The 24,461-nt window shown below is 42.0% G+C and overlaps 1 protein-coding gene across 2 annotated transcripts; it reads left to right on the top strand.

The window, feature by feature from the left end:
- Positions 1 to 1,373: 1,373 nt before the first annotated feature.
- LOC112256439 (4-galactosyl-N-acetylglucosaminide 3-alpha-L-fucosyltransferase 9-like) lies at positions 1,374 to 20,857 on the top strand. 2 transcript variants are annotated; one of them, XM_024429706.2, is made up of 3 exons: positions 1,374 to 1,835; positions 18,302 to 18,514; positions 19,442 to 20,857. In XM_024429706.2, exon 3 carries the CDS (start codon positions 19,450 to 19,452, stop codon positions 20,536 to 20,538), a length of 1,089 nt encoding a protein of 362 aa, XP_024285474.1. In that variant the 5' UTR covers positions 1,374 to 1,835; positions 18,302 to 18,514; positions 19,442 to 19,449; the 3' UTR covers positions 20,539 to 20,857. The 2 variants fall into 2 exon arrangements, with proteins under 2 accessions (XP_024285474.1, XP_042181500.1); XM_042325566.1 differs by lacking the exons at positions 18,302 to 18,514; positions 19,442 to 20,857 and adding an exon at positions 6,008 to 6,296.
- The last annotated feature ends 3,604 nt before the right edge of the window (positions 20,858 to 24,461 follow it).

Below are 24,461 nucleotides of genomic sequence, written 5' to 3'. Positions count from 1 at the left end.
TTTACTTCACACATATTGCATTAATCAGCCAGGTATACACAGTATAGATTGTAGAATTTGACAACAATAGTGTGACAGAAAACCGATGTTCACTTTTTATCCTGTGTGGTTACATTAACATGCTAACAAATAAAAAGTCAGCCTTATGTGCAGAAGTATAGAATTATGTGATATTTCTCCTGCTTCATATGATTAAGATGATTTGCACTTCAATGTGTAACTGTTTACTTAAATTATATTTGGGCAGTTGCCTACCTAGGGCCTACCCCGTATAAACCCCTTCCTGACTAAAAAGTACTTTTAATGGAGGGTCTGAATTGAATATGCGTCTTAGTCCAGGGAATGCTTAAACCTGGTTCTGTGCAACCCACCACGATGTGACAGTTCTTACGTCAGAGCATTATATACTTACTTTTCGATCACATCACTATTTAACAGGACACTGAGAATGTTTAATAATGTGAATGTACCCCATAAATCAAATTGTCATATACATACCAATGACTAAGCAGTTTAAAGTGTGAGTCCTTAATTGAAACAATAACAAAGTGGTCTACCCTCCTCTGTTTTGGTGAAAAGCTGAGAGAAAGGCCTGGAGTAATGTAACCACTCTCAAATTCATAGACAGAGCTATCATCCATGATACCAAAAATTATACTGTTATTTTACATTTACATTGTTTACAAACATTAGAGTAAAACAAGCTCATATTTTGGGTTCTGATGGGGTAAACAGTTGAACTAAGTTAATGAGGCAAGTTATACATTTAAGAATCAATGGGTATATATATATATATATATATATATATATATATATATATATATCATTAATGTATGTATATATATATATATATCATTAATGTATGTCCAAAAATATGTATCAAGGATCAAGGATTCTAGATTGAAGATTGTTAAAATTTAGGAACATACCATTAAATCAACATTGCGAACATCTAGGCTACTCTTATGTGATGTGTCATTTCAGAGTTATCCTTCTCCTCCATAAGCTTTCTTTAAATATAGGAAATGCAACAAAAGGGGCAAACATTATCATTGAAATCATCAACCTGGATACATCAACATAATCTCTGGTGATGTGCACTGTAGACTAAGGTACCTCCAAGACAATTTAGATAAAAGATTAGACTATTCAAAATTGTCTACCAAATAAAGCACGAATCTTGTCAAATATGTGAACGTGGGTTTGGATATAGGCAATGCCTATGTTGTATTTGTAATTTTAAACATTTACTTGGAAAACCCACATCACCTGCGAACAAATACGCTAATTGTATGAGCAGCGGCAATATTGCACAATCATTCCTCATTCAGATTGGGAACGCATGAATCACATTCAATTGAATCAATAGCCCGAATCATTTTTAGCATGCACGCCCGACTAGAATCTCTGCTAGTCTACCTACATTCGGTTTTGCGAAAACGCATTATTGGGAAATAGGGACAAGGTAGCGCATGGGCAGCCAGTGGGGAATTATCCCATATCGCATCACATGCCTGACATTGCGTCCTTATATTAACGAAACGTTGCATTTGATCATATTTTGTGAATTAACAATAGCCTAACAGTCATTTTCGAATTCTGGTAACCTTGGCAATCAGGTCGCATTAGATGTGTATTTTTATAGCTCTCCGTTGCAAGATCGTGGAAACGATATGGGTTTCGGCTCCCATGAATATTGGCCAATTCCTGCAAAAATTGCCACCGGCGCAGTGTATTTACATCCTTAACGTTTTCGGCATGTAGGATGGTATGAGGGAACGACCTGGCAAGCCAATGGGAAGATATGCATATTTTAACACACGCTTGTCGAGATGGTGAGTAAAATGTATTTTTTTCTCCGCTCCATGTCAGAACAGTGGTACCTGGTTTCGCAAGACATTCTGTGCTAGCTAATTAAAAATAAAACATCAATACACAATTCTACGAAATGCGTATATCTCGTCATCTCGTTCAAGTCACAATTTTGGATTAAAATGATGCATTGCGAAAAGTACACATTTGTATTAAGGTCATTGACGTTATCCTTCAATGTGCCTCTTGATGCATGAGGATAACGAGTAGTATTCTCAAATATGCTTACGGCCAACAGTGATATGGCGTTCGTTAACCAGAGAGAATAGGTAGCCAATCTAATAAGGCTACATTTGAACAATTGCTTTTATTTTAAACAATTAAACACAATGCTGCATCATGACGAATGACACTCATTGCAAGTGTGTGTAGGCTACATCACGTTTTTAAATGACCTTCAGTTGCACTGGCTAAAAATCCATTCTCACTTTTGATACTGCTCTTATACCAGCTTCTGCTAGTGTAGCCTATAAACCAAAGGAGAAATGTTTTAGGGAATTATTCTAATAGCTAGCCTGCAAATGGATCCGTTTTATTCCGCCCTCGGATAAATTCAATAGCCTGCACAAGACCATTGCATGCACCCCACTAAAGCATTTGCCTACCTATGATTTTTATTAAGCTCACGTAACCTAATATTGCAAGCTCTGATATTGCAGTTGTAGTACAAGTAGTCAATAGTCTGCCCTACCTACAGAAACAAACAACATTAGGATATCTTAAAGCAAGTTGGAAATATAGACCAGTAAACACACAGATACAATATGCGGAAATATCAACTATTAATATTTATGATGACTTCACTTTTTGATAGCTGTTCAATAGACAACTTTCCAAGTCAAATTTGCTCTCAATCAGTGCTGTATGGTCCATACAGTAACACATGTTTTTGATGTTGTGGCCATTGTAATCTGCTCTACTGAAAACAAACCTAAACTGGCTGGAGGGGGTTGGGCCACATAAACTCATGTAACCCAATATTGCAAGCTCTGATATTGCTCAAATGTGGATTACAAGTAGTCGGCTGTCTACTTACACACACAAACAGCATTTGGAAATCTAAATTAATCGTGGAAATATAGAACTGTAAACACAGACACAATAGTTCATAGCTGTTCAATAGACAACTTTGCTCTCATTCAGTGCTGTATGGCCGTGCCTGAAAGAAAGGCATATAGTTACAAGTTTTTTGATGTTGTAGCGCCAAAGAAAAACAAGTGGGCACAGACATCAGAATTAAAATGTTGGGAGTGCAAGGTTCCATCAAGGTTTTTGGATCTTTAGCCCCTAGCTAGTCTTGCAATTAAATCAAAGGTGCAATCACAGATGATCTTTATATTTAGTCTCAAATCTAATATGGCTTCCAAAATAAAATTAAATATGGCTGCCATAATAACATTTGGTGCAGGATAAATCACCTGTAAATATGCATTTTGTAAATGAGGCATATTGTTCAGAGATTTGCAACACTCATGCCTATAAAGACTGTTGGTGTGAATCAATTTTATTCTGAATCCAATATGGCCAACATGATTACACTCACCTTAAGCTGCATACAATGCCTTCGGAATGTATTCAGACCCCTTTTTCCACATTTTGTTGTGTTACAGCCTTATTCTAAAATTAATTAAATACTTTTTTTTTTTTAATTGGCAACAGTCTATAAAGCATTTATTTGGGCTGCAATCTGAGGTGCAGTTAACACTAATGCATTAATCGTCTACAGCAGAGGTACAGTAACTCTGGGTCTACCTTTCCTGTGGCAGTCCTCATGAGAGCCAGTTTCATCGTAGCGTTTGATGGTTTTTGCGACTGCACTTGAAGAAACTTTCAAAATTCTTGAAATGTTCCGTATTGACTGGCCTTCACATCTTAAAGTAATGATGGACTGTTGTTTTTCTTTGTTTATTTGAGCTGTTCTTGCCATAATATGGACATGGTCTTTTTCCAAATAGGGCAATCTTCTTTATACCACCCCTACCTTTTCACAACACAACTGCTTGGCTTAAACGCATTAAGACGGAAAGATATTCCACAAATACATTTTTAACAAGGCACACATAATAATTGAAAAGCATTCCAGGTGACAACCTTATGAAGCTGGTTGAGAGAATGCCAAGAGTGTGCAAAGCTCTCAAGGCAAAGGGTAGCTACTTTAAAGAATCTCAAATATAACACACAGTTGAAGTCGGAAGTTTACATACACCTTAGCCAAATACATTTAAACTCCGTTTTTTCGTGACATTTAATCCTAGTAAAAATTCCCTGTTTTAGGTCAGTTAGGATCACCACTATATTTTAAGAATGTGAAATGTCAAAATAATATTAGAGATAATTATTTATTTCAGCTTTTATTTATTTCATCACATTCCCAGTGGGTCAGAAGTTTACATATACTCAATTAGTTTTTGGTAGCATTGCCTTTAAATTGTTTAACTTTGGTCAAATGTTTCAGGTAGCTTTCCACAAGCTTCCCACAATAAGTTGGGTGAATTTTGGCCATTCCTCCTGACGGTGCTGGTGTAACTGAGTCAGGTTCGTAGGCCTCCTTGCTCGCACACGCTTTTTCAGATCTGCCCACAAATCTTCTATAGGATTGAGGTCAGGGCTTTGTGATGGCCACTCCAATACCTTGATTTTGTTGTCCTTAAGCCATTTTGCCACAACTTTGGAAGTATGCTTGGGGTCATTGTCCATTTGGATGACCCATTTGCGACCAAGCTTTAACTTCCTGACTGATGTCTTGAGATGTTGCTTCAATATATCCACATAATTTTCCTGCCTCATGATGCCATCTATTTTGTGAAGTGCACCAGTCCCTCCCACAGAAAAGCACCCCCACAACATGATGCTGCCACCCCCGTGCTTCATGGTTGAGATGGTGTTGGCGTTCTTCTTCGGTCTATAATATCTTTTAGCTGATTTCTTTTGATTTTCCCATGATGTCAAGCAAAGAGGCACTGGCTTTGAAGGTAGGCCTTGAAATACATCTAAAGGTACACCTCCAATTAAGAAATTATGTCAATTAGCCTATCAGAAGCTTCTAAAGCCATTGCATAATTTTCTGGCATTTTCCAAGCTGCTTAAAGGCACAGTCAACTTAGTGTATGCAAACTTCTGACCCACTGGAATTGTGATACAGTGAATTAATCTGCCTGTAAACAATTGTTGGAAAAATGACTTGTGTCAATCACAAAGTAGATGCCCTAACTGACTTGCCAAAACTATAGTTTGTTAACAAGAAATTTGTGGGGTGGTTGAAAAACACGTTTTAATGACTCCAACATAAGTGTATGTAAACTTTCGACTTCAACTGTATATTAGTTTCTATGCTAGCTAACTGGCTAGATAAACATGGTGCTAAAATATCAGGTATGAGCTACGTAGCTAGTTAATGTTAGCTGGTTATCATTTTGAACATGCACCATTTTCGGCAACGAGTCATCTGAGTTGCAGTGTAACGTTAGCTATTTACTGGTGTTATAGGGAAACAAGGAAGCGTTGTAAAATGCCTGAATAAAAAGTTGGTAATAGGTTTAGCTACCTACAAATGTTATTTTATGTTTATGGACCAAGAAAGCTCAGCGCACGTGTATACGTTCTCACTTCTCAAACTATGGGCAGATTTGAGTCATTCAGACAGAATGTCATTTCAGATGTTTTTACAACCCTAGCACTCTTTGTTAGATATTATGCACATTTATGGCTGGGTAGATAATGTCATCGCCATTGAGCTTTTCTCAACGGGCAGTCGGAGCGAGCCAACCAAGACTTGGAAACGACTCTTCGCTGCCTGGTTTCCGCCGACCCCACCACCTAGAGCCAGCAACTAGTGTGGGTCGAATATGTCCGCAACGTCCTTCCTTGCTGGAAGAGAGCCTGGTTGGCCCTTAAGACCACCTCCAGGTATCGACGACAAGCAGACCGCCACCAGATGGCTGTCCACCTGGGATCTGCCCCTCCGGGCGGAGTCCTGCAGAATTTCCCCACAGTTTATTGGCCATTTCCCCATCTCCAAGGTCATTAGCCCCTCTGCTGTTCATCTTCTGTTGCCCCATTCCCTCCGTATACATCCCACTTTCCATGTTTCTAAAATCAAACCCATGTCTCACAGCTCTTTGTCTCCTGTTTCCAGGCCCACCCCTCTCCCCTGTCTCATCGACGGCCAACCGGCGTACACTTTGAGGTGTATCCTGAAGATTATACTTCAGGGAAGGGGATTCCAGTACCTGGTTGACTGGGAGGGTTATGGCCCGGAGGAGAGGTGCTGGGTCCCCGCTAGGGACATCCTGGACCCAGGCCTCATCGCGGATATCCAATGCCGACACCCCGGTCAACCAGGTATGCGCACGCCCAGGTGGCGCCCCTAGAGGGGGTACTGTTTCACCTGTCTTTGTGCTGATCTCCACCCCCCACCAGGTGTCTCCCATCTCCCCTCATTATCCCCTGTGTATTTATACCTGTGTTCGTCTATTGCCAGTTTGTTTTGTTCGCCCAGCCTACCAGCGTTTTCCCCCTTGCTCCTGTCTTTTCTAATGTTCTGGTTTTATAGTTTTCCCGGTTTTGAACATCCTGCCTTGTCCTGACCCTGCCTGCCGTCCTGTACCTTGTCCCACCACACTGGATTACTGACCTCTGCCTGCCCTTGACCTGTTGTTTTGCCTGCCCCCTGTTCTAGTAATTTATTACTTCGACACTGTCTGCATCTGGGTCTTTCCTAAAACGTGATACATTCTGTGTGAATGACTCAAATCTGCCCATAGTTTGAGAAGTAAGAATGCGCACACAGACACACATGTGCTGATCTACAGTGTACTTGGTCCATAAACATGCAGGAAGATTGCATCCTGACAGCTGAGAAATTACTTCGCCCTATCAAAAAATACTTGTTTCATAAGCATCCGTGATCACAAACCATGATATTACGTTAGACCCATTTGCATTGAGTTCTTGTATATTCTCAAAATAACAGCTGTGTCTGTGATATCTTTCCTTACAGGTGTGATATGCTGGAGTGATGCTTCTATGCAAGTGTATGATTCTCATGAAACCAGCTTTAAAATGTATGTAGCAAATTGAGTTACAAAAACCATGATCTACAAAAATCAACTATGATTCTGAGGAATAAGATGTTTTTGGGAAAGTGTCTTTTTTAAGTACATTTTACAATTTCGCCTGAATTTTCATTACCGAAATGCATCTGGATTAAATTCTCGGGACATTTATTTTTAATAAAACAAAGTGTTGCTGTAGTTTGTCCATAAATCATTTAAAATGGTATACTAGTTGAAGTGTACATTAAACTACACTGAGTATACCAAACATTAGGAACACCTTCCTTATATTGAGTTGCACCTTTTGCCCTCACAACAGCCTCAATTTGTCAGGGCATGGACTCTACAAGGCGTTGAAAGCATTCCACAGGGATGCTGGTCCTTGTTGACTCCAATGCTTCCCACAGGTACAGTACCAGTCAAAAGTCTGGACACACCTACTCATTCCAGTGTTGTTCTTTATTTTTACTATTTTCTACATTGCAGAATAGTAGTGAAGACAAACTATGAAATAACACATATGGAATCGTGTAGTAACCAAAACAAGTGTTAAACAAATCAAAATATATTTTGTATTTGAGATTCTTCAAAGTAGCCACCCTTTGCCTTGATGACATCTTTGCACCCTCTTGGAGAGAGAAACGCTCTGAATTTACGAACGGACAATCTGACAAAACTCTGAGTTTACGAATGCCCAGAGCACACTCTGGCACTCCAGATTAAATTTACGAAGACACCCGTAGGATAAGACAGCCTTTAGTCTTTAAATGTTTGGTTGTTTAGTACATAGCCTCATATGTGAATTCTTAAAGTGACAGGTGGGGATAAAGCTTAAGAGGGTGTGAACGGTGCTGAATGGGTGTAGACAAAGAAGTACTCTCCAGTAGGTACCAAAATATTCAAGGGACATTTTCTCAGAAGTGAGGTTGAAGGTTTATCAACTTTCAAAGCAGAATTACTTTCCCATTGTTCCTCAACTGAAGTGTATGATATACCATTTTTTAGCTCTGAGTCTCTACTTCTATCCAATGTAAAAACAAAATACCATCTCAAGTTTTGCTACATAGGACCAATTCGACCCGTTCGGTCACAACTATTATTTACATCAATAACATACGAATCACTACAAAACGTATACACTATATTAGGCCCGGCCTTTGGAACTTTGGTTTTCTTAGATAAGGCTACTATATTGTGATCACTACATCCGATGCATCTGGATTCTGCTTTCAAGCACATGAATCACTGACCTGGCTTTCAGTTCTGTCTATAAAAATGACATTTTTGTAACAAATTGAACCAGAACCATGCATAATGCACATACACTAATAATGTAGCAGGCTTTGCCAACACTTGGCCTGTTTTCACACGTTTTTCCTTTCAATATGTTAGATTAGTGATGCACTGATATGACATTTTTGGCTGATACCATTATAGAATATTTTCCTTGCCAAAAAAAGATACCGATAACCAATATTTTAAATTTGAGCATCCTTTTAAGCATTCTAGGACAGTTAAATAGTTACACAAACACACACACACGGACACAGCGGTCTAAGGCACTGCATCTCAGTGCAAGAGGCGTCACTACAATCCCTGGTTCGATTCCAGGCTGTATCACATCCGGCCGTGATTGGGAGTCCCATAATTGGCACAGCGTTGTCCAGGTTTGGCCCAGGGTTGGCGATCATTGTAAATATAAATTTGTTCTAAACTGACTTGACTAGTTAAATAAAGGTTACAAACACACACCACTGACCAAGAAGTTATTTTGTTGGCATTTACGTATATGTCCCCTTTACCAGTAAAACATAATGAAAACCTATTTCTTTCACTTACATGCTGTGCTGTTTCATTGTTCATTTGTTCAGTCATTTCATTCTCAACCAGGATTTCATCATGCATGTCAAGCAGTGAAGTTTGAGCTCTGTCTAGGATTTCATCATACATGTCAAGTATGAAGTTTCAGCTCTGTCTGTCCGTGGCCTCTCTTCTTCTGTGTGCATCGTCCCTGTGTCCATTTCTATCTTTTCCAGCTATGTATGTAACATTTCACGTAAACCCTGGTTCTTGTATGCATTAAAGTAGCGGCCCTTGTACCTAGCATCGAGTATGGCGGCGACACACTAGAGGCTCAGAGAGAATACCACCGAATAGCTCGTTCACGGCCTCAAGTACTTTTGTAAGTTACCCCACGGTTTGTGTCGACAGTTTTGTTGAGAGGGCGTTTCAATGCCATGACAGAGGGTGCTGCAAACGCAGTTGATTAGCTTATTTCTCCAGTCAGTTGTTCAAATGGCGCTAGGAGTGTGTTCATGTTTCCAAGTTTCAAACATGTTCTCAAATGCCATTGAAATGGCAGCAGCGATATGAGAACCACCACATTCTTGAGCATGCAATATGGCTTTCCTCAGTACTAAATCTCTTCTCTGAACACCCATCTTTTGACATGTAGCAGGATCTGAATTGTGTTATTAGCCCAGCTTCAGACCGCTCCAAGCCCAGTACAATGTCTCCTTCTGCTATGTCAAAGTTCTTCTCTGGTTTTATGGTTCAGAATGGGTTATACAGATCCCTGGAGATTTCAGAATCCCCAGGCAAGAGAATATTATTTATTTTCACATGTACACCATTATTATTCTTGTATTGACTATAGGCAAAATCTTTATATAATTGTTTTATGCTTTTTGCACATTTATAAAACACACTAAACAGCTAGTATAACAATCATTATTTAATAAATATGCTGCTAGTGATACGTGGTACCATGATACGTGCTAGAAAAACTGAGCATGCATTTTGCAGAATGAATGTTCATTGGTACATCCATTTTGATAGTGTCTGCTATGCTCGCAATTTGAGGAGTTGAACCATAAACAGGGTATGGTTGGAAAGGTTCACTTCTCCTCTGTTACAGTAAAATAATGTCTCCATGTGTTTCGGTGTCCATATGACCGATTCTTGACCAGGTTTGCACACACTGCAGCAGGGATTTTGGCCCACTCCTCCATACAGTCCTTCTCCAGATCCTTCAGGTTTCAGGGCTGTCGCTGGGCAATACGGACTTTCAGCTCCCTCCAAAGATTTTCTATTGGGTTCAGGTCTGGAGACTGGCTAGGCCACTCCAGGACCTTGAGATACTTCTTACAGAGCCACTTCTTAGTTGCCCTGGCTGTGTGTTTCGGGTCGTTGTCATGCTGGAAGACCCAGCCACGACCCATCTTCAATGCTCTTACTGAGGGAAGGAGGTTGTTGGCCAAGATCTCGCGATACATAGCCCCATCCATCCTCCCCTCAATACGGTGCAGTCGTCCTGTCCCCTTTGCAGAAAAGCATCCCCAAAGAATGATGTTTCCACCTCCATGCTTCACGGTTGGGATGATGTTCTTGGGGTTGTACTCATCCTTCTTCTTCCTCCAAACACGGCGAGTGGAGTTTAGACCAAATAGCTCTATTTTTGTCTCATCAGACCACATGACCTTCTCCCATTCCTCCTCTGGATCATCCAGATGGTCATTGGCAAACTTCAGACAGGCCTGGACATGCGCTGGCTTGAGCAGGGGGACCTTGTGTGCACTACAGGATTTTAATCCATGACTGCGTAGTGTGTTACTAATGGTTTTCTTTGAGACTGTGGTCCCAGCTCTCTTCAGGTCATTGACCAGGTCCTGCTGTGTAGTTCTGGGCTGATCCCTCACCTTCCTCATGATCATTGATGCCCCACGAGGTGAGATCTTGCATGGAGCCCCAGACCGAGGGTGATTGACCTTAATCTTGAACCTCTTCCATTTTCTAATAATTGCGCCAACAGTTGTTGCCTTCTCACCAAGCTGCTTGCCTATTGTCCTGTAGCCCATCCCAGCCTTGTGCAGGTCTACAATTTTATCCCTGATGTCCTTACACCCTCTCTGGTCTCGGCCATTGTGGAGAGGTTGGAGTCTGTTTGATTGAGTGTGTGGACAGGTGTCTTTTATACAGGTAATGAGTTCAAACAGGTGCAGTTAATACAGGTAATGAGTGGAGAACAGGAGGGCTTCTTAAAGAAAAACTAACAGGTCTGTGAGAGCCAAAATTCTTACTGGTTGGTAGGTGATCAAATACTTATCTCATGCAATAAAATGCTAATTAATTACTTAAAATCATACAATGTGATTTTCTAGATTTTTGTTTTAGATTCCGTCTCTCACAGTTGAAGTGTACATATGATAGAAATTACAGACCTCTAATGCTTTATAAGTAGGAAAACCTGCGAAATTGGCAGTGTATCAAATACTTGTTCTCCCCACTGTACATTCTCCCCACTGTATTCATCTAACTAACCAGCTAGTTGAGCATGCAAAAAACGACCTCAGAATCTACTGTATAATCCAATGTATTTAGCCATAATTTCATCATGGCTAGCTAGCTAGTCAATTTAGGTAACATGTGTCCCTATCACTTAACATGGGATTTGATTAACTTGCTAATCAATTACCATTCACACCACAGTGGCTATTTTCGGTAGCTAGTAAGTTAAACATGACAAAGAATACATCAACAATTAACAATAACAGCAGAATGCAACTGGCCAGCTGACTATACCTGTATCTAACTGTCTAGCTAGCTACGTAGCAATGAAAACTACTTTTTGATACAGTTGAGCCAATAACGTATTCACATGTAGCTAGTTTGCCATTTCCACTGTAGACTCTTACCTGTGTACCATTAGGGTTTATGATTCACGGCAGACTGAAACACTTTCAAAATAATCCTTCCCACGGGACTTCAACCAGACTGCCTTTGCCACTGAAGACAGAGCTGTGTTGATACATACAGCTGAATTCAGGACAACACTGTTTTTAAAAGCTGTAGCTACATTTTGCATGTTGTCCATTATGAAAATATGAGTAAGTCCAATGATCAAGGCATTTTTGTCTTTGATCAAGCTATGGATCTTTCAAATAGAGAGAAATAGAAATGGTGTCTTTTGTAAAAAGCACATAAAGGCTTCATAATTCAAAGGTCATTTTAACTGACTGCTATTATCTCATAGAACAAAATGTATAATATCTACTAAGCCTGTGTTAACCTCAGACCTTATTTTTAGTGTTAATTACAAAACACTATTCTTTCCCCATAGAGATGGCTGAACGAACCAGAGGTAACTAATTTCTGGGTTTCAGGACTATAAACTGGTGAGTTCTATATCCGCAGGGAGCAGGGTGTGCCATTTGACAGAGAAGCCTTGAGTGACAGAATGGGCTCTCTTTCTCGTCAATGTCCCAGCCCCCTCATTATCTCAACCAGCCGTGGCCAGGCAAGATTCCGAATTTTCTCTGTGGCTAAACATCTTTGTGATTTCACATATGATTTATATTTACAGATTACATACACGTTTGTTATTAAAGGTGCTAGATGCAGAAATCACTACGCCATTTTGTGGTTGCAAAAATTGTAATAGTTCACCTAATTACCAGCTTGTGACAGAACAAGCACTGAGTGTAGATAATCATTGTATCAAATCAAATTGTATTTGTCACATGCACCGAATACAATAGGTGTAGTAGAACTTACACTGAAATGCTTACTTACAAGCCCTTAACCAACAATACAGTTAAAAGAAAGAGTTTAGAAAATGTTTACTAAATAAAATAAAGTAGTAACACAATAAAATAACAATACAGAGTCAATGTGTGGGGGTAAAGGTTAGTCGAAGTAATTTGTACTTGTAGGTATGGGTAAAGTGACTATGCATAGATAATCAAATGGCTACCCCCGCTGTTTATTTTGGAACTAGACATGGCGCTCCGGTACTGCTTGCCTTGCGGTAGCAGAGAGAACAGTCTATGACTTGGGTGACTGGAGTCTTTGACAACTTTTGGGGCCTTCCTCTGACACGCCTAGTATATAGTTCCTGGATGGCAGGAAGCTTGGCCCCAGTGATGTACTGGGCCATACGCATTACCCTCTGTAGTGCCTTACATTCGGATGCTGAGCAGTTTCCATACCAGGTGGTGATGCAACCGGTCACGATGCTCTCGATGGTGCAGCTGTATAACTTTTTGAGGATCTAGACACCCATGCCAAATCTTTTCAGTCTCCTGGGGGGGGGGAGGTGTTGCCGTGCCCTCTTCACGACTGTCTTGGTGTGTTTTGAACATGAACGTTTGTTGGTAAGGTGGAGACCAAGGAACTTGAAACTCTCAACCCGCTCCAATACAGTCCTGTTGATGTGAATGGGATCGTGTTCGGCCCTCCTTTTCCTGTAGTCCACGATCATCTCATTTGTCTTGCTCACGTTGAGGGAGAGGTTGTTGTGCTGGCACCACACTGCCAGGTCTCTGACCTCCTGCCTATAGGCTGTCTAATCGTTGTCGGTCATCAGGCCAACCACTGTTGTGTCATCAGAAAACTTAATGATGGTGTTGGAGTTGTACTTGGGCACGCAGTCATGGGTGAATAGGGAGTACTGGAGGGGACTAGGCACACACCCCTGAGGGTCCCCCGTGTTGAGGATCAGCATGGCAGATGTATTGTTGAAATGTTTTATTACCTTTTTAATTGGGTATGAATACAACCAGACGTCACGTTGTTATCTTATTTTAAAACAAATCACTTCAAACAGTATAATGGGAGTTGGCTCAACGGACCGCTCCTCGGTATCATAGAGGCGGGACAGCGCGTCGGCTTTGGTGTTTTGGGAGCCTGGCCGGTATGAGAAGGTAAACCGAAACCTGGTGAAAATCATGGCCCATCTAGCCTGACGTGGATTTAGTCTCCTCGCTGCCCGGATATACTCGAGATTACGATGGTCAGTCCAGATAAGAAAAGGGTGTTTCACCCCCTCAAGCCAATGTCTCCACACCTTCAGAGCCTTGACTACAGCTAACAACTCCCGATCACCCATGTCATAGTTTCGCTCCGCTGGACCGAGCTTGCTCGAAAAGAAAGCACACGGGCGGAGCTTGGGTGGCACGCCCGAGCGCTGGGACAGCAAGGCCCCAACCCCCGCCTCGGACGCGTCCACCTCCACTATGAACGCTAAAGAGGGGCCCGGATGCGCCAACATGGGCGCATTGGTGAACAGCTCTTTCAAACGACTGAAAGCTCTGCCCGCCTCTGCTGACCAACGCAAGCGCACCGGTCCTCCCTTCAGCAGTGAGGTGATGGGAGCAGCCACCTGACCAAAACCCCGGATAAACCTCTGGTAGTAATTGGCAAACCCTAAAAACCGCTGCACTTCTTTCACCGTGGTCGGAGTCAGCCAATTCCCCACGGCTGTAACGCGGTTATCCTCCATCACCACCCCGGAGGTGGAAATACGATAACTCAGGAAGGAAACGGACTGTTTGAAAAACTCACATTTCTCCGCCTTGCAATACAGGTCATGCTCCAGCAGTCGCCCAAGTACCTTACGCACCAGAGACACATGCGCCGCGCGTGTGGCAGAATAGATCAAGATGTCATCGATGTACACTACCACTCCCTGCCCGAGCAGGTCTCGTAGAATCTCATCTACGAAGGATTGAAAGACGGCTGGAGCATTCTTCAACCCATATGGCATGACACGGTACTCATAATGACCAGATGTAGTACTAAATGCGGTTTTCCACTCATCTCCTCCCCGGATACGTACCACATTATACGCACTCCTCAGGTCCAGTTTTGTGAAGAAGCTCGCCCCGTGAAATGATTCCACCGCCGTAGCGATGAGAGGTAGTGGGTAACTAAACCCCACTGTTATGGAATTTAGACCTCTATAATCAATGCACGGACGCAGACCTCCATCCTTCTTCTTCACAAAAAATAAGCTCGAGGAGACGGGTGATGCGGAGGGCCGAATGTACCCCTGTCCCAGCGATTCAGTAACATATGTTTATCGCACAGTCCTCTCGACGATGGGGTGGTAATTGGGTCGCCCTCTTTTTACTGAAGGCGACAGCCAAATCGGCATATTCAGAGGGAATGTGCACAGTGGAAACCTGGTCTGGACTCTCCCCTGTAGTCGCACCAACGGCAACTCCTATACACCTGCCTGAACACTCCTCTGACCACCCCTTAAGAGCTCCCTGTCGCAAGGAAATTGAGCTAGCCAGGGAATTCCTAACACCACTGGAAACGCAGGTGAATCTATAAGGAACAGACTAATCTGCTCCTTATGATCCCCCTGCGTTACCATGTCCAGCGGCACCATAGCCTCCCTAACCACTCCTGACCCTAATCGTCGGCTATCTAAGGAGTGCACGGGGAAAGGTAGGTCTAACGACACCAGGGGGATCCCTAGCCTTAACGCGAGCCCACGATCCATGAAATTCCCAGCTGCGCCTGAAGCGACTAGCGCCTTAGGCTGTAGAGAGGGAAAAATCCCAGGGAAACAAGTTAACACATACATATGACCGACAGGAAGCTCTGGGTGAGTCTGGTGCTTACTCACCTGGGGTGATCGAGTAGTGCTCCACCTGCCCTCCCGACTCCCAGACGAGTTCCTCCAGCACCGGTCGGCCATGTGCCCTCACTGACCACAACTGGTGCAGGAGGACACTCCTCCTCCGGTCCCCCTCGAAGCCACCCCTCCTAACTCCATAGGGATAGGGGCAGGAGGGCTGGGAAGTGGAAACGACAGGACCTGATCCGAACGCCCGCGGGCAGCCAGCAGGTTGTCGAGACGGATAGCCAAGTCAATGAGTTCATCCAGTGAGGGTGGTTTCCCGACATGCTAGCTCCCTGTGGACGTCCTCCCTGAGACTGCATCGGAAATGATCTATCAGGGTCCTGTCGTTCCACCCTGCTCCTGCGGCCAAGGTCCTGAACTCCAGGGCAAAGTCCTGCACGCTCCTCGTCTCCTGACGCAGGTGGAACAGCCGTTCACCCGCCGCCCGACCCTCTGGTGGATGGTCAAACACAGCTCGGAATCGGCGGGTGAACTCTGGGTAATTATCCCTCGCCGAGTCCGGACCATTCCACACTGCGTTGGCCCACTCGAGGGCTCGCCCAGTCAAACAGGAGACGAGGGCGCTCATGCTCTCCTCTCCGGAGGGAGCAGGACGCACGGTAGCCAGGTACAGTTCCAGTTGGAGAAGGAAACCCTGGCACCCAGCCGCCGTTCCATCATACTCCCGTGGGAGCGTCAGCCGAAGAGCCCCGGAGCCAGATGTGGTTGCAGGAACAGGAGGTGCTGAAGGAGGTGGTGCTGGAGATGAGGTGGGAAGGCCGCTCCTCTCCAATCGATCCATCCTCTCCATCATTTGGTCCATGGCCGAACCAATCCTATGAAGAACGCTGGTATGATGGAGGACCCTCTCCTCCATCGATGGGAGAGGAGACGCGGCTGCTCCTGCTGATTCCATGTTTGTGGTGCGGGATTCTGTCACGGGATACTAGGAGTGGTGGGTTGGAATCAGGCGCAGAGAGCAGGGTTCAGTATATCGTGAATTTATTCTCCGGCAAACAAACGGTCACGCCAACACACAGGGCGCATAGAATAGACCAGCCCAAACACAGGACAAAACAGTCCGGAGAATACACACATGAAAGCCACAATCCAACAGAGTAACAAAAACAATCCCGCACAAAACAAGGGCGAGACAACCTACTAAATATGGGGAAGCTAATTAAACTAAAATACACACAGGTGAAACTAATAAGACAAAACCAACAGACAAACGAAAAAGGGATCGGTAGCGGCAAGTAGGACGGTGACGACGACCGCCGAGCACTGCCCGAACAGGCAGGGGAGCCAACTTCGGCGGAAGTCGTGACACATCCACTATATTATTTTTCATCCAAAATAATTCCAGCATCCAAAAAGAGCAATCACACCATTTGATGAACCAAAAAGTGAAATCACATTTGGCGATTCATGCGTGTTGCTGACAAAAATATGTTTTTTTTGTAGAAAGAAAAGTTGGGACACCTGAAAAGGGGCTGAAATACAGAACTGTCAGCCGCGAGCTCCCCGGTGAGTCAAGCCTACCAGACGAGCTAAATGCCTTTTTATGCTTGCTTCGAGGCAAGCATCACTGAAGCATGCATGAGAGCACCAGCTGTTCCAGACCACTGTGTGAGCACGCTCTGGCCGCGGGGCCAGACAGATTACAAGGACGTGTGCTCAGAGCACGCGTGGACGAACTGTCAAGTGGCCACTGACATTTTAAACCTCCCCTGAGATGGCACTGTAGTCCCTGGTTCGATTCCAGGCCGCATCACAGCCGGCTGTGATTGGGAGTCCAATTGGGGGGCACACAATTGGTCCAGCATCGTCCGGGTTTGGCCGTCATTGTAAATAAGAATTTGTTCTTAAATGACTTGCCTAGTTACATAAAGATTAAATTAAATAAAAATATGGGCCAGCATATGTCACGTGTCCACTTTCCTCTTAGCCTTAAGATAACATCATTCTCATATGCGTGTGATTGATGTGTGACATATCTTAAGATATTAATACTGTATTTTTTGGAGTGTCATATGTATTGGAGGAGTAGGTGCTTAATTGAACTACCAGTATGCATGTGTGATGAGTATCCATGCCTGCTAGCTCCCGGAACGTATACCTAGGCTTTAACTAAATAGGCTAACACTGTCTTGCATCACTGATATTAATCAAGTTCAGTATCAGGCCAGTCACACATGTAAAGTAATATAAGCAAGTTATTTCAGTTGTGCAAGTCTATAGCCTTAATTGTCATTTAATTTGTACAATTCTAAGCCATGGTGGGGGGGGGGGTCTCAACTGACATAACATTGATTTAAGGTGGTCATACTATGGATCATTTAGCTATTTGATTTAGATTTTTGGGGATTTGGGATATAAATAAAATGTGGATAAATTATTGAATTTGGCTTTTTACTACTATAGCCTAAAGAAATGCAAAAAAATACTTCAAAAGCCAGGTTTTTAAGTGTTTCTACCAATTTGGGTAGGCACAAAACTACCTTCATACTTCCATTCATTTTTTTAAACCGGTATCAGATACCTTCAGAATCGTCCTGTGACAGAGCAAAATGGAGACACCATCGTGTTCGTGAGAATCTCCCCTTTCCATTAGTGGACACATTCAATGCAAAAAAGCTTAAATTGACAGATTTTTATGGTGATTTTTTTTTTGTACCGGTGAGTCAAATCGACTCTAGGGGGTTAAAGGAGCAATCTGCGATTGCTACAAATACAAGTTTGTTTTACTCCATTGTTTGTAAATGCTGTAATCGTAAATAAACGCTGTATAGCCTCAAAACATGATTAAAACTATAATTATGATCTCATGGTCAGTCCTCGCATCCATAGCTCCGTCTATGAATTTCTCCAGCTCTATCCCAAAAACAGTAGTGGAGTAATGTTTGAACTGAAGATTGTCTCTTTAACAAACTATTGTAACCTCACTTATTCTCTCTTTCCTAAGGAGACATCAATGAGATGACCTGGGAACTCAAAATCAGACCAAATTCACTAGACGACTAAGGACCTTATTCCAACTGTGTGCAGCAACACTTCATTCAAACGCTACTTCACCGAGAAGGGCAATCTCATTGCTGAGCCAATGTAGAAACTGCACCTTCAGGATTGCATGACTTCTTTCCTTGCCTGGATTTCAGCACACAGTCAGATCTACCAGGTGTGGGATAGTTATTTTTTTATTTCGTAACTCCTAGTAAAATTCTATAATGCATGTTCAATGTTACATTACCTTTTTGATTGAAGAATTATAGGTAACACTTTATTTGGATAGTCCATCTGTAGATGCTTTACAGACTATCATTAACATGTCAACTAACTATCTACTAACCCTTAACCTAAACCTTATTTTAACCATAACCTTAGCAAGCACTTACTTATCAACAGATAGTTTGTTGATAGTATGAGCATCTACAGATGGAAAATCTGGATTATAATTATAGGATTGCAATGTATGCCAGCGAGAGGCAATACATTTTCACCAATCGCAAATGAGCCCAAGCATCTCACACTGTACGTTCAAGCTTCCACGTCTTGCGGTCTTTATTCAAACCAAACTACACAACATGATGCAAGTACACTTTCAGCAATTTGCCTTGTACCTTTCGTACCATAGTTTGTTTATATCGATTGGTTATTGATGGTTGTCGAAAGGCACATTTGACCTACCCTGGCCAGCGGAGTTTCACGTTTGGAACTATTCTATTTATTCCTAGTTGCAAACTCCACCTACTCTATAAACCGGGTGAGCTAATCTAGTGTTTCTGTTCACAAATTGCCTCACTCTGCACGAGCCATGACAAAAATGTTTGCCAAACTATTAATTGGACGTGACAAAATAACATAAAAGCCATTATCTTAATGTGGTTGGCCCTCTCATACTGTACGAGGCAAGGATGCCACGAGATATACTGTTTACAAACAATCTTGAAAATGTGTCATCAGGCCTCTAGGCAAAATTGTAGCCGATTTCGCAGTCTTCCATTTTATTCACTGGAAAGAGTAACTTTGATTAAATGATAAGGAATTTACTGATTTGAGTTTAATGTCATTTCTTTTCTTTCTTTCTTTTTATGTATCTTTATAGGACAGAGTATGCCATCTGCATCTTTCCACAGAATTCTACGACCATTTCTACTTGGCACCTTTCTACTGGGCTGTTTTGTGACTCTGGTTTTGATGTACTTCAAACCGTCAACTAGCTGGCTATCAGGTCCTGTAGAGTCAACCGCATCCACTATCCAAGTTAAAAATCTCTTCTCTACCAAGGGTGACAAAAACCTTACCACTGTACTCGTCTGGCTCTGGCCCTTTGGACAGACCTATGACCTGGGTGTCTGCAGCTCTCTGTTCAACATCGAGGGCTGTTTCATCACAGCAGATCGGAACCTATATAATAAGTCAGATGGGGTCGTCATACATCACAGGGATATCTGTACTGATCTCTCCAACCTGCCCCCCCTTCAGCGTCCCTCCTTCCAAAAGTGGATATGGATGAACCTAGAGTCACCATCCCACTCCTCTCAGCTGCCTGGTATTGAAAACTTGTTCAATTTAACTTTGAACTATCGTCAGGATGCTGATATCGAAGTGCCTTATGGGTCGATTGTGACGGCCCAAGGGGACGAGGATTTCGTGCCACCGAGCAAAAGCAAGTTGATCTGCTGGATTGTCAGCAACTGGAACCAGGATCACGTGCGAGTGAAGTACTACAATGAGCTCTATAAACATATTGAAGTTCACGCTTATGGACAAGCCTTTGGAGAGTACATTGCAGATCAAGAATACTTTCCTACCATCGCCAGTTGTAAATTCTACTTGGCGTTTGAGAACTCAATTCACAAAGACTACATCACAGAGAAACTGTATAACCCACTCTCTGTAGGGACGGTGCCTGTGGTTTTAGGTCCACCAAGACAGAACTACGAGAACTTTGTCCAGGGGGAAGCCTTTATCCATGTGGATGACTTCACCTCACCCAAAGAGCTGGCTGATTATCTCCTGCTCTTGGACAGGAATGAGGAAATGTATCTCAGATACTTTGAGTGGCGACGGCACTTTAAAGTGAAAAAGGCATACTTCTGGGCTGAACACACATGCCTCGCTTGTGATCATCTCAAAAGGCACAAGGAGTACAAGGCATTCAATAACCTTGATAAATGGTTTTGGGGTGGAATGCCTTGAAGGGCCATGAAATTGTTGTTTTGCAGTTGGAGGCATTGCTTTAAAATATATTCAGTCATGATGTATTTGACATTGTCATTGACAATGTTCCAACATGTTTTTCTCACTGGTTATAGGGGCCCAAATAAGCCATTCTGTTTTTTATTTTGATGCCAGACAGATTTGCTCAGCCTTAATTTGTCTCTTGCATTTCAATTCAATCATGATTTATGTTGTCATTTGCAATGCATTTAATATTTGTTTCATAAAATCTCACTTTTATACATGACCAAAAGTATGTGGACACCTGCTCGTCGAACATCTCATTCCAAAATCATGGGCATTAATATGGAGTTGGTCCCCCCTTTTGCTGCTATAACAGCCTCCACTCTTCTGGGAAGGCTTTCCACTAGATGTTGGAACGTTGCTGCAGGGACTTTCTTCCATTCAGCCACAAGAGCATTAGTGAGGTCGGGCACTGATGTAGGGCGATTAGGCCTGGATCGCAGTCTGCATTCCAATTCATCCCAAAGGTGTTCGATGGGGTTGAGGTCAGAGCTCTGTGCAGGCCAGTCAAGTTCCTCCACAACGATTTCGACAAACCATTTCTGTATGGACCTCACTTAGTGCACAGGGGCATTGTCATGCTGAAACAGGAAAGGGCCTTCTCCAAACTTTTGCTACAAAGTTGGAAACACAGAATCATCTAGAATGTCATTGTATGCTGTAACTTAAGATATCCTTTCACTGGAACTAAGGGGCCTAGCCCGAACCATAAACAGCCACAGACCATTACTCCTCCTCCACCGAACTTTACAGTTGTCGCTACGCATTTGGGCAGGTAGCGTTCTCCTGGCATCTGCCAAACTGGCATCCGCCAAACCCAGATTTGGCCATCGGACTGCCAGATGGTGAAACGTGATTCATCACTCCAGAGAACGTGTTTCCACTGCTCTAGAGTCCAATGGAGGTAATATTTACACCTCTCTGATCTTAGGCTTGTGTGCGACTGCTCGGCCATGTCATGAAGCTCCCGACGAACAGTTCTTAAGCTGACGTTGCTTCCAGAGGCAGTTTGGAACTTGGTAGTGACTGCTGGAACCGAGGACAGACAATTTTTTACCTGCTACGCGCTTCAGCACTCTGTTTGTGGTGGCTTACCACTTCGCCGCTGAGCCGTTATTTCTCCTAGACGTTTCCACATCCCTAATAAAAACTAAATACAGCATTTAAAGTTGACTGGTGCAGCTCTAGCAGGGCAGAAACTCGACAAACTGATTTGTTGGAAAGGTGGCATCCTATGACAGTGCAACGTTGAATGTCACTGAGCTCGTCAGTAAGGACATTCTACTGTCAATATTTGTATATGGAGATTACATGGCTGTGTACTCGCTTTTATACACCTGTCAGCAACGAATATGGCTGAAATAGCAGAATCCATTCATTTGAAGGGCTGTCCACATACTTTTGTGTATATAGGTGTTTAATCTCTGAATGTGACCGCATTTGCTGCTATTTTGTTTTTTATGATGTACTGTAACTGTTTTGCTATGTGGGAATCGGGCTGGCATGACATTTTCATATGGCAGTATACAATACATTTTTGAAATTGAAGAAATAGTTGTCATTTAAAATATGTACTATTTATTTAATTGAGGCATTTTATGATAGACTTTCATATGTATTAGTGATACTGTCATCTATGCAGTGTTTATTGAACACATGAAAGTAATGAAATTGTGTCATTTACTGTAAAATGGAAATTTGTATTGTTTGAAGGTAGCATTTGCACTGCAAAACACACTGACACTCATCTTTGATACAGTAATACAGTGCAGAAAGAAGGAAAGGAAGATAAATAAAAAAATAGATAACTATTATGTTAATAGTGGTTTCTTAGTGAGCATTATCACATTAAATGCATTGCAGTTCTATCATATGCTCCATGAATATTTTACTTACAATGCGAACATTATCCAATTTCATTTAGAATGTTTTTGCTCTCAAATATTTACACCTATTGTGGTACAATGATGAGAGCACACATTTGACATGAATAATGAATCATATGCTTATCTGTGTGGGCTTGTCTATTGCCATCTAGCCACATTGTCTTAAATATTCACTTGTATATTTTTAACCTTTGAGCAAATTTCAGTGCATGAAAAATAGGATAACTATTCAAGCTTGGATCTGCCCACACATCTGTGGTTTCATTGTGAAAGATTGAAAATGCTATTAACTTTCTTAGATTTGTTTTTTATTTATTTTTGTACCAAAGATACCTCCAACCTTGAACTTAAACACCACATAATGACCTGAGGTAGTATGTACATTATGTACACTACCGTTCAAAAGTTTGTGGTCACGTCGAAATGTCCTTGTTTTTTAAGAAAATAAAAGATTTGTCCATTAAAATAACATCAAATTGATCAGAAATGCAGTGTATTGAGGAGTGCAGGGTATTCTTTCAAAACAAGGACATTTTGAAGTCACCCCAAACTTTTGAACGATAGTGTATATCATAATACCTGTCATAATGTCATGTTTGACTATATTATGATGCTGGTATGATGTATAGTTCAAATACAGTGTACCACTTTCGTTGAAGGTTGAATACACAAACCATTCAGCATACATAAACGATTCATAAAATGTTTATGAAATCGGCACCCTAATGACCTTCAGAGTGCATTCATATAGTCATTATTGAATAGTATGTCACATGACAGGATAAATGTGAAAATAAAAGTCACATGAACAAATACATTTTTGTGAGAACACATATTTTTCTTCCCTCTAGAGCATTATTATGTATCACTACAAAGTAATCATGAATGTTGCCGTTGTTACACTTTGCTTACTTTGAATTTAATTTCCAAATATCCATAGCCAGCATAAAGCATTTTCTTGAAATGGTCTGAAATAATATCCTACCTCTGATGTTTTTACCAAAAACAGAACACTGTCACCGGCAATTGTTAAAAGCAATTTAGCCATTTCCTTTTGCTTTCCAAATGTAAAAAACACAAGGTTTACTTACCATATACTATTTGGTACATGTAAATGATAGTGATCAACCAAAACATGAAATAAGAAAATGTTTAGATTTGTCATGAAACAATAATTAACTGTGGACTAATGTCACTAATGACATGCAGTTGATCCTCAAATGTATGAATCTCAGAGTTAGACTGACCGGTCAACCGAATGGGAAATATAACTTCTGTTGCTTACATGCTCTAGAAATACACCAGATGTTTACAGTATCTGGCTATATGTTTTGCAAACACATGTAAAAATGCAATCAATAAAAGTAATAATAAAAGGTTTGAGAAGTTGAATTTAAAAGTTAAGGACATTTCAGTGTTCCGTACTACCACCATTCCCAATGTTTTCGCATCAGTTCTTTCTGTGGATGCTTTAAGAATGCACTATGGAAGGTATTTTATAAATGTGACTTATACCTTAATGGATGTGTTATGAATGTTTCTTATGCTGTTATGAATGCTTTATGTAGGAGTAATGGATATTGTAGGCAGCTGTGCTTGCTAAGCCGTGCCACTTCCTCCAGCTCACACCGAGAAAATAACCCCTGCCTCGCAACACACGACAACCCTCTTGAAACACCTTGAGCAAGCTGCGCTACCAAAAAGCTACATCACCAATGCAGTGCTGCGGGTGGTGCTTTCAAGCCAAGTTCGGGCTTGATTCAATCCATTTCGCAGAAAATCCGCAGTATGGCCCAATTCAAGTGTAAAGGTCATTTCCGTTTGAGCCGAACATACGCAGCGTTTTACCATGAACGCAGTGACCGCAAACACAGGGACATTGCCTTTAAATATCCACTTGCGCCATCTTCCACGATACGCATTCAATCAAGTTATACATGCAACCTTCAAAGATATTGTCACCTAAAGGGTTACCATTGAATCTTAGAGCAA

Source organism: Oncorhynchus tshawytscha, linkage group LG08 (genome assembly GCF_018296145.1).
Source record: "Oncorhynchus tshawytscha isolate Ot180627B linkage group LG08, Otsh_v2.0, whole genome shotgun sequence".
NCBI classification, from domain to species: Eukaryota; Metazoa; Chordata; class Actinopteri; order Salmoniformes; family Salmonidae; genus Oncorhynchus; species Oncorhynchus tshawytscha.
Note: the sequence above shows the minus strand (reverse complement) of the source record. Positions and strands in the feature narration are given on the sequence as shown.

What these genes read in the sequence shown, in the direction of transcription:
- LOC112256439 (XM_024429706.2), top strand. Translation starts at nt 19,450, where the DNA reads ATGCCATCTGCATCTTTCCACAGAATTCTACGACCATTTCTACTTGGC.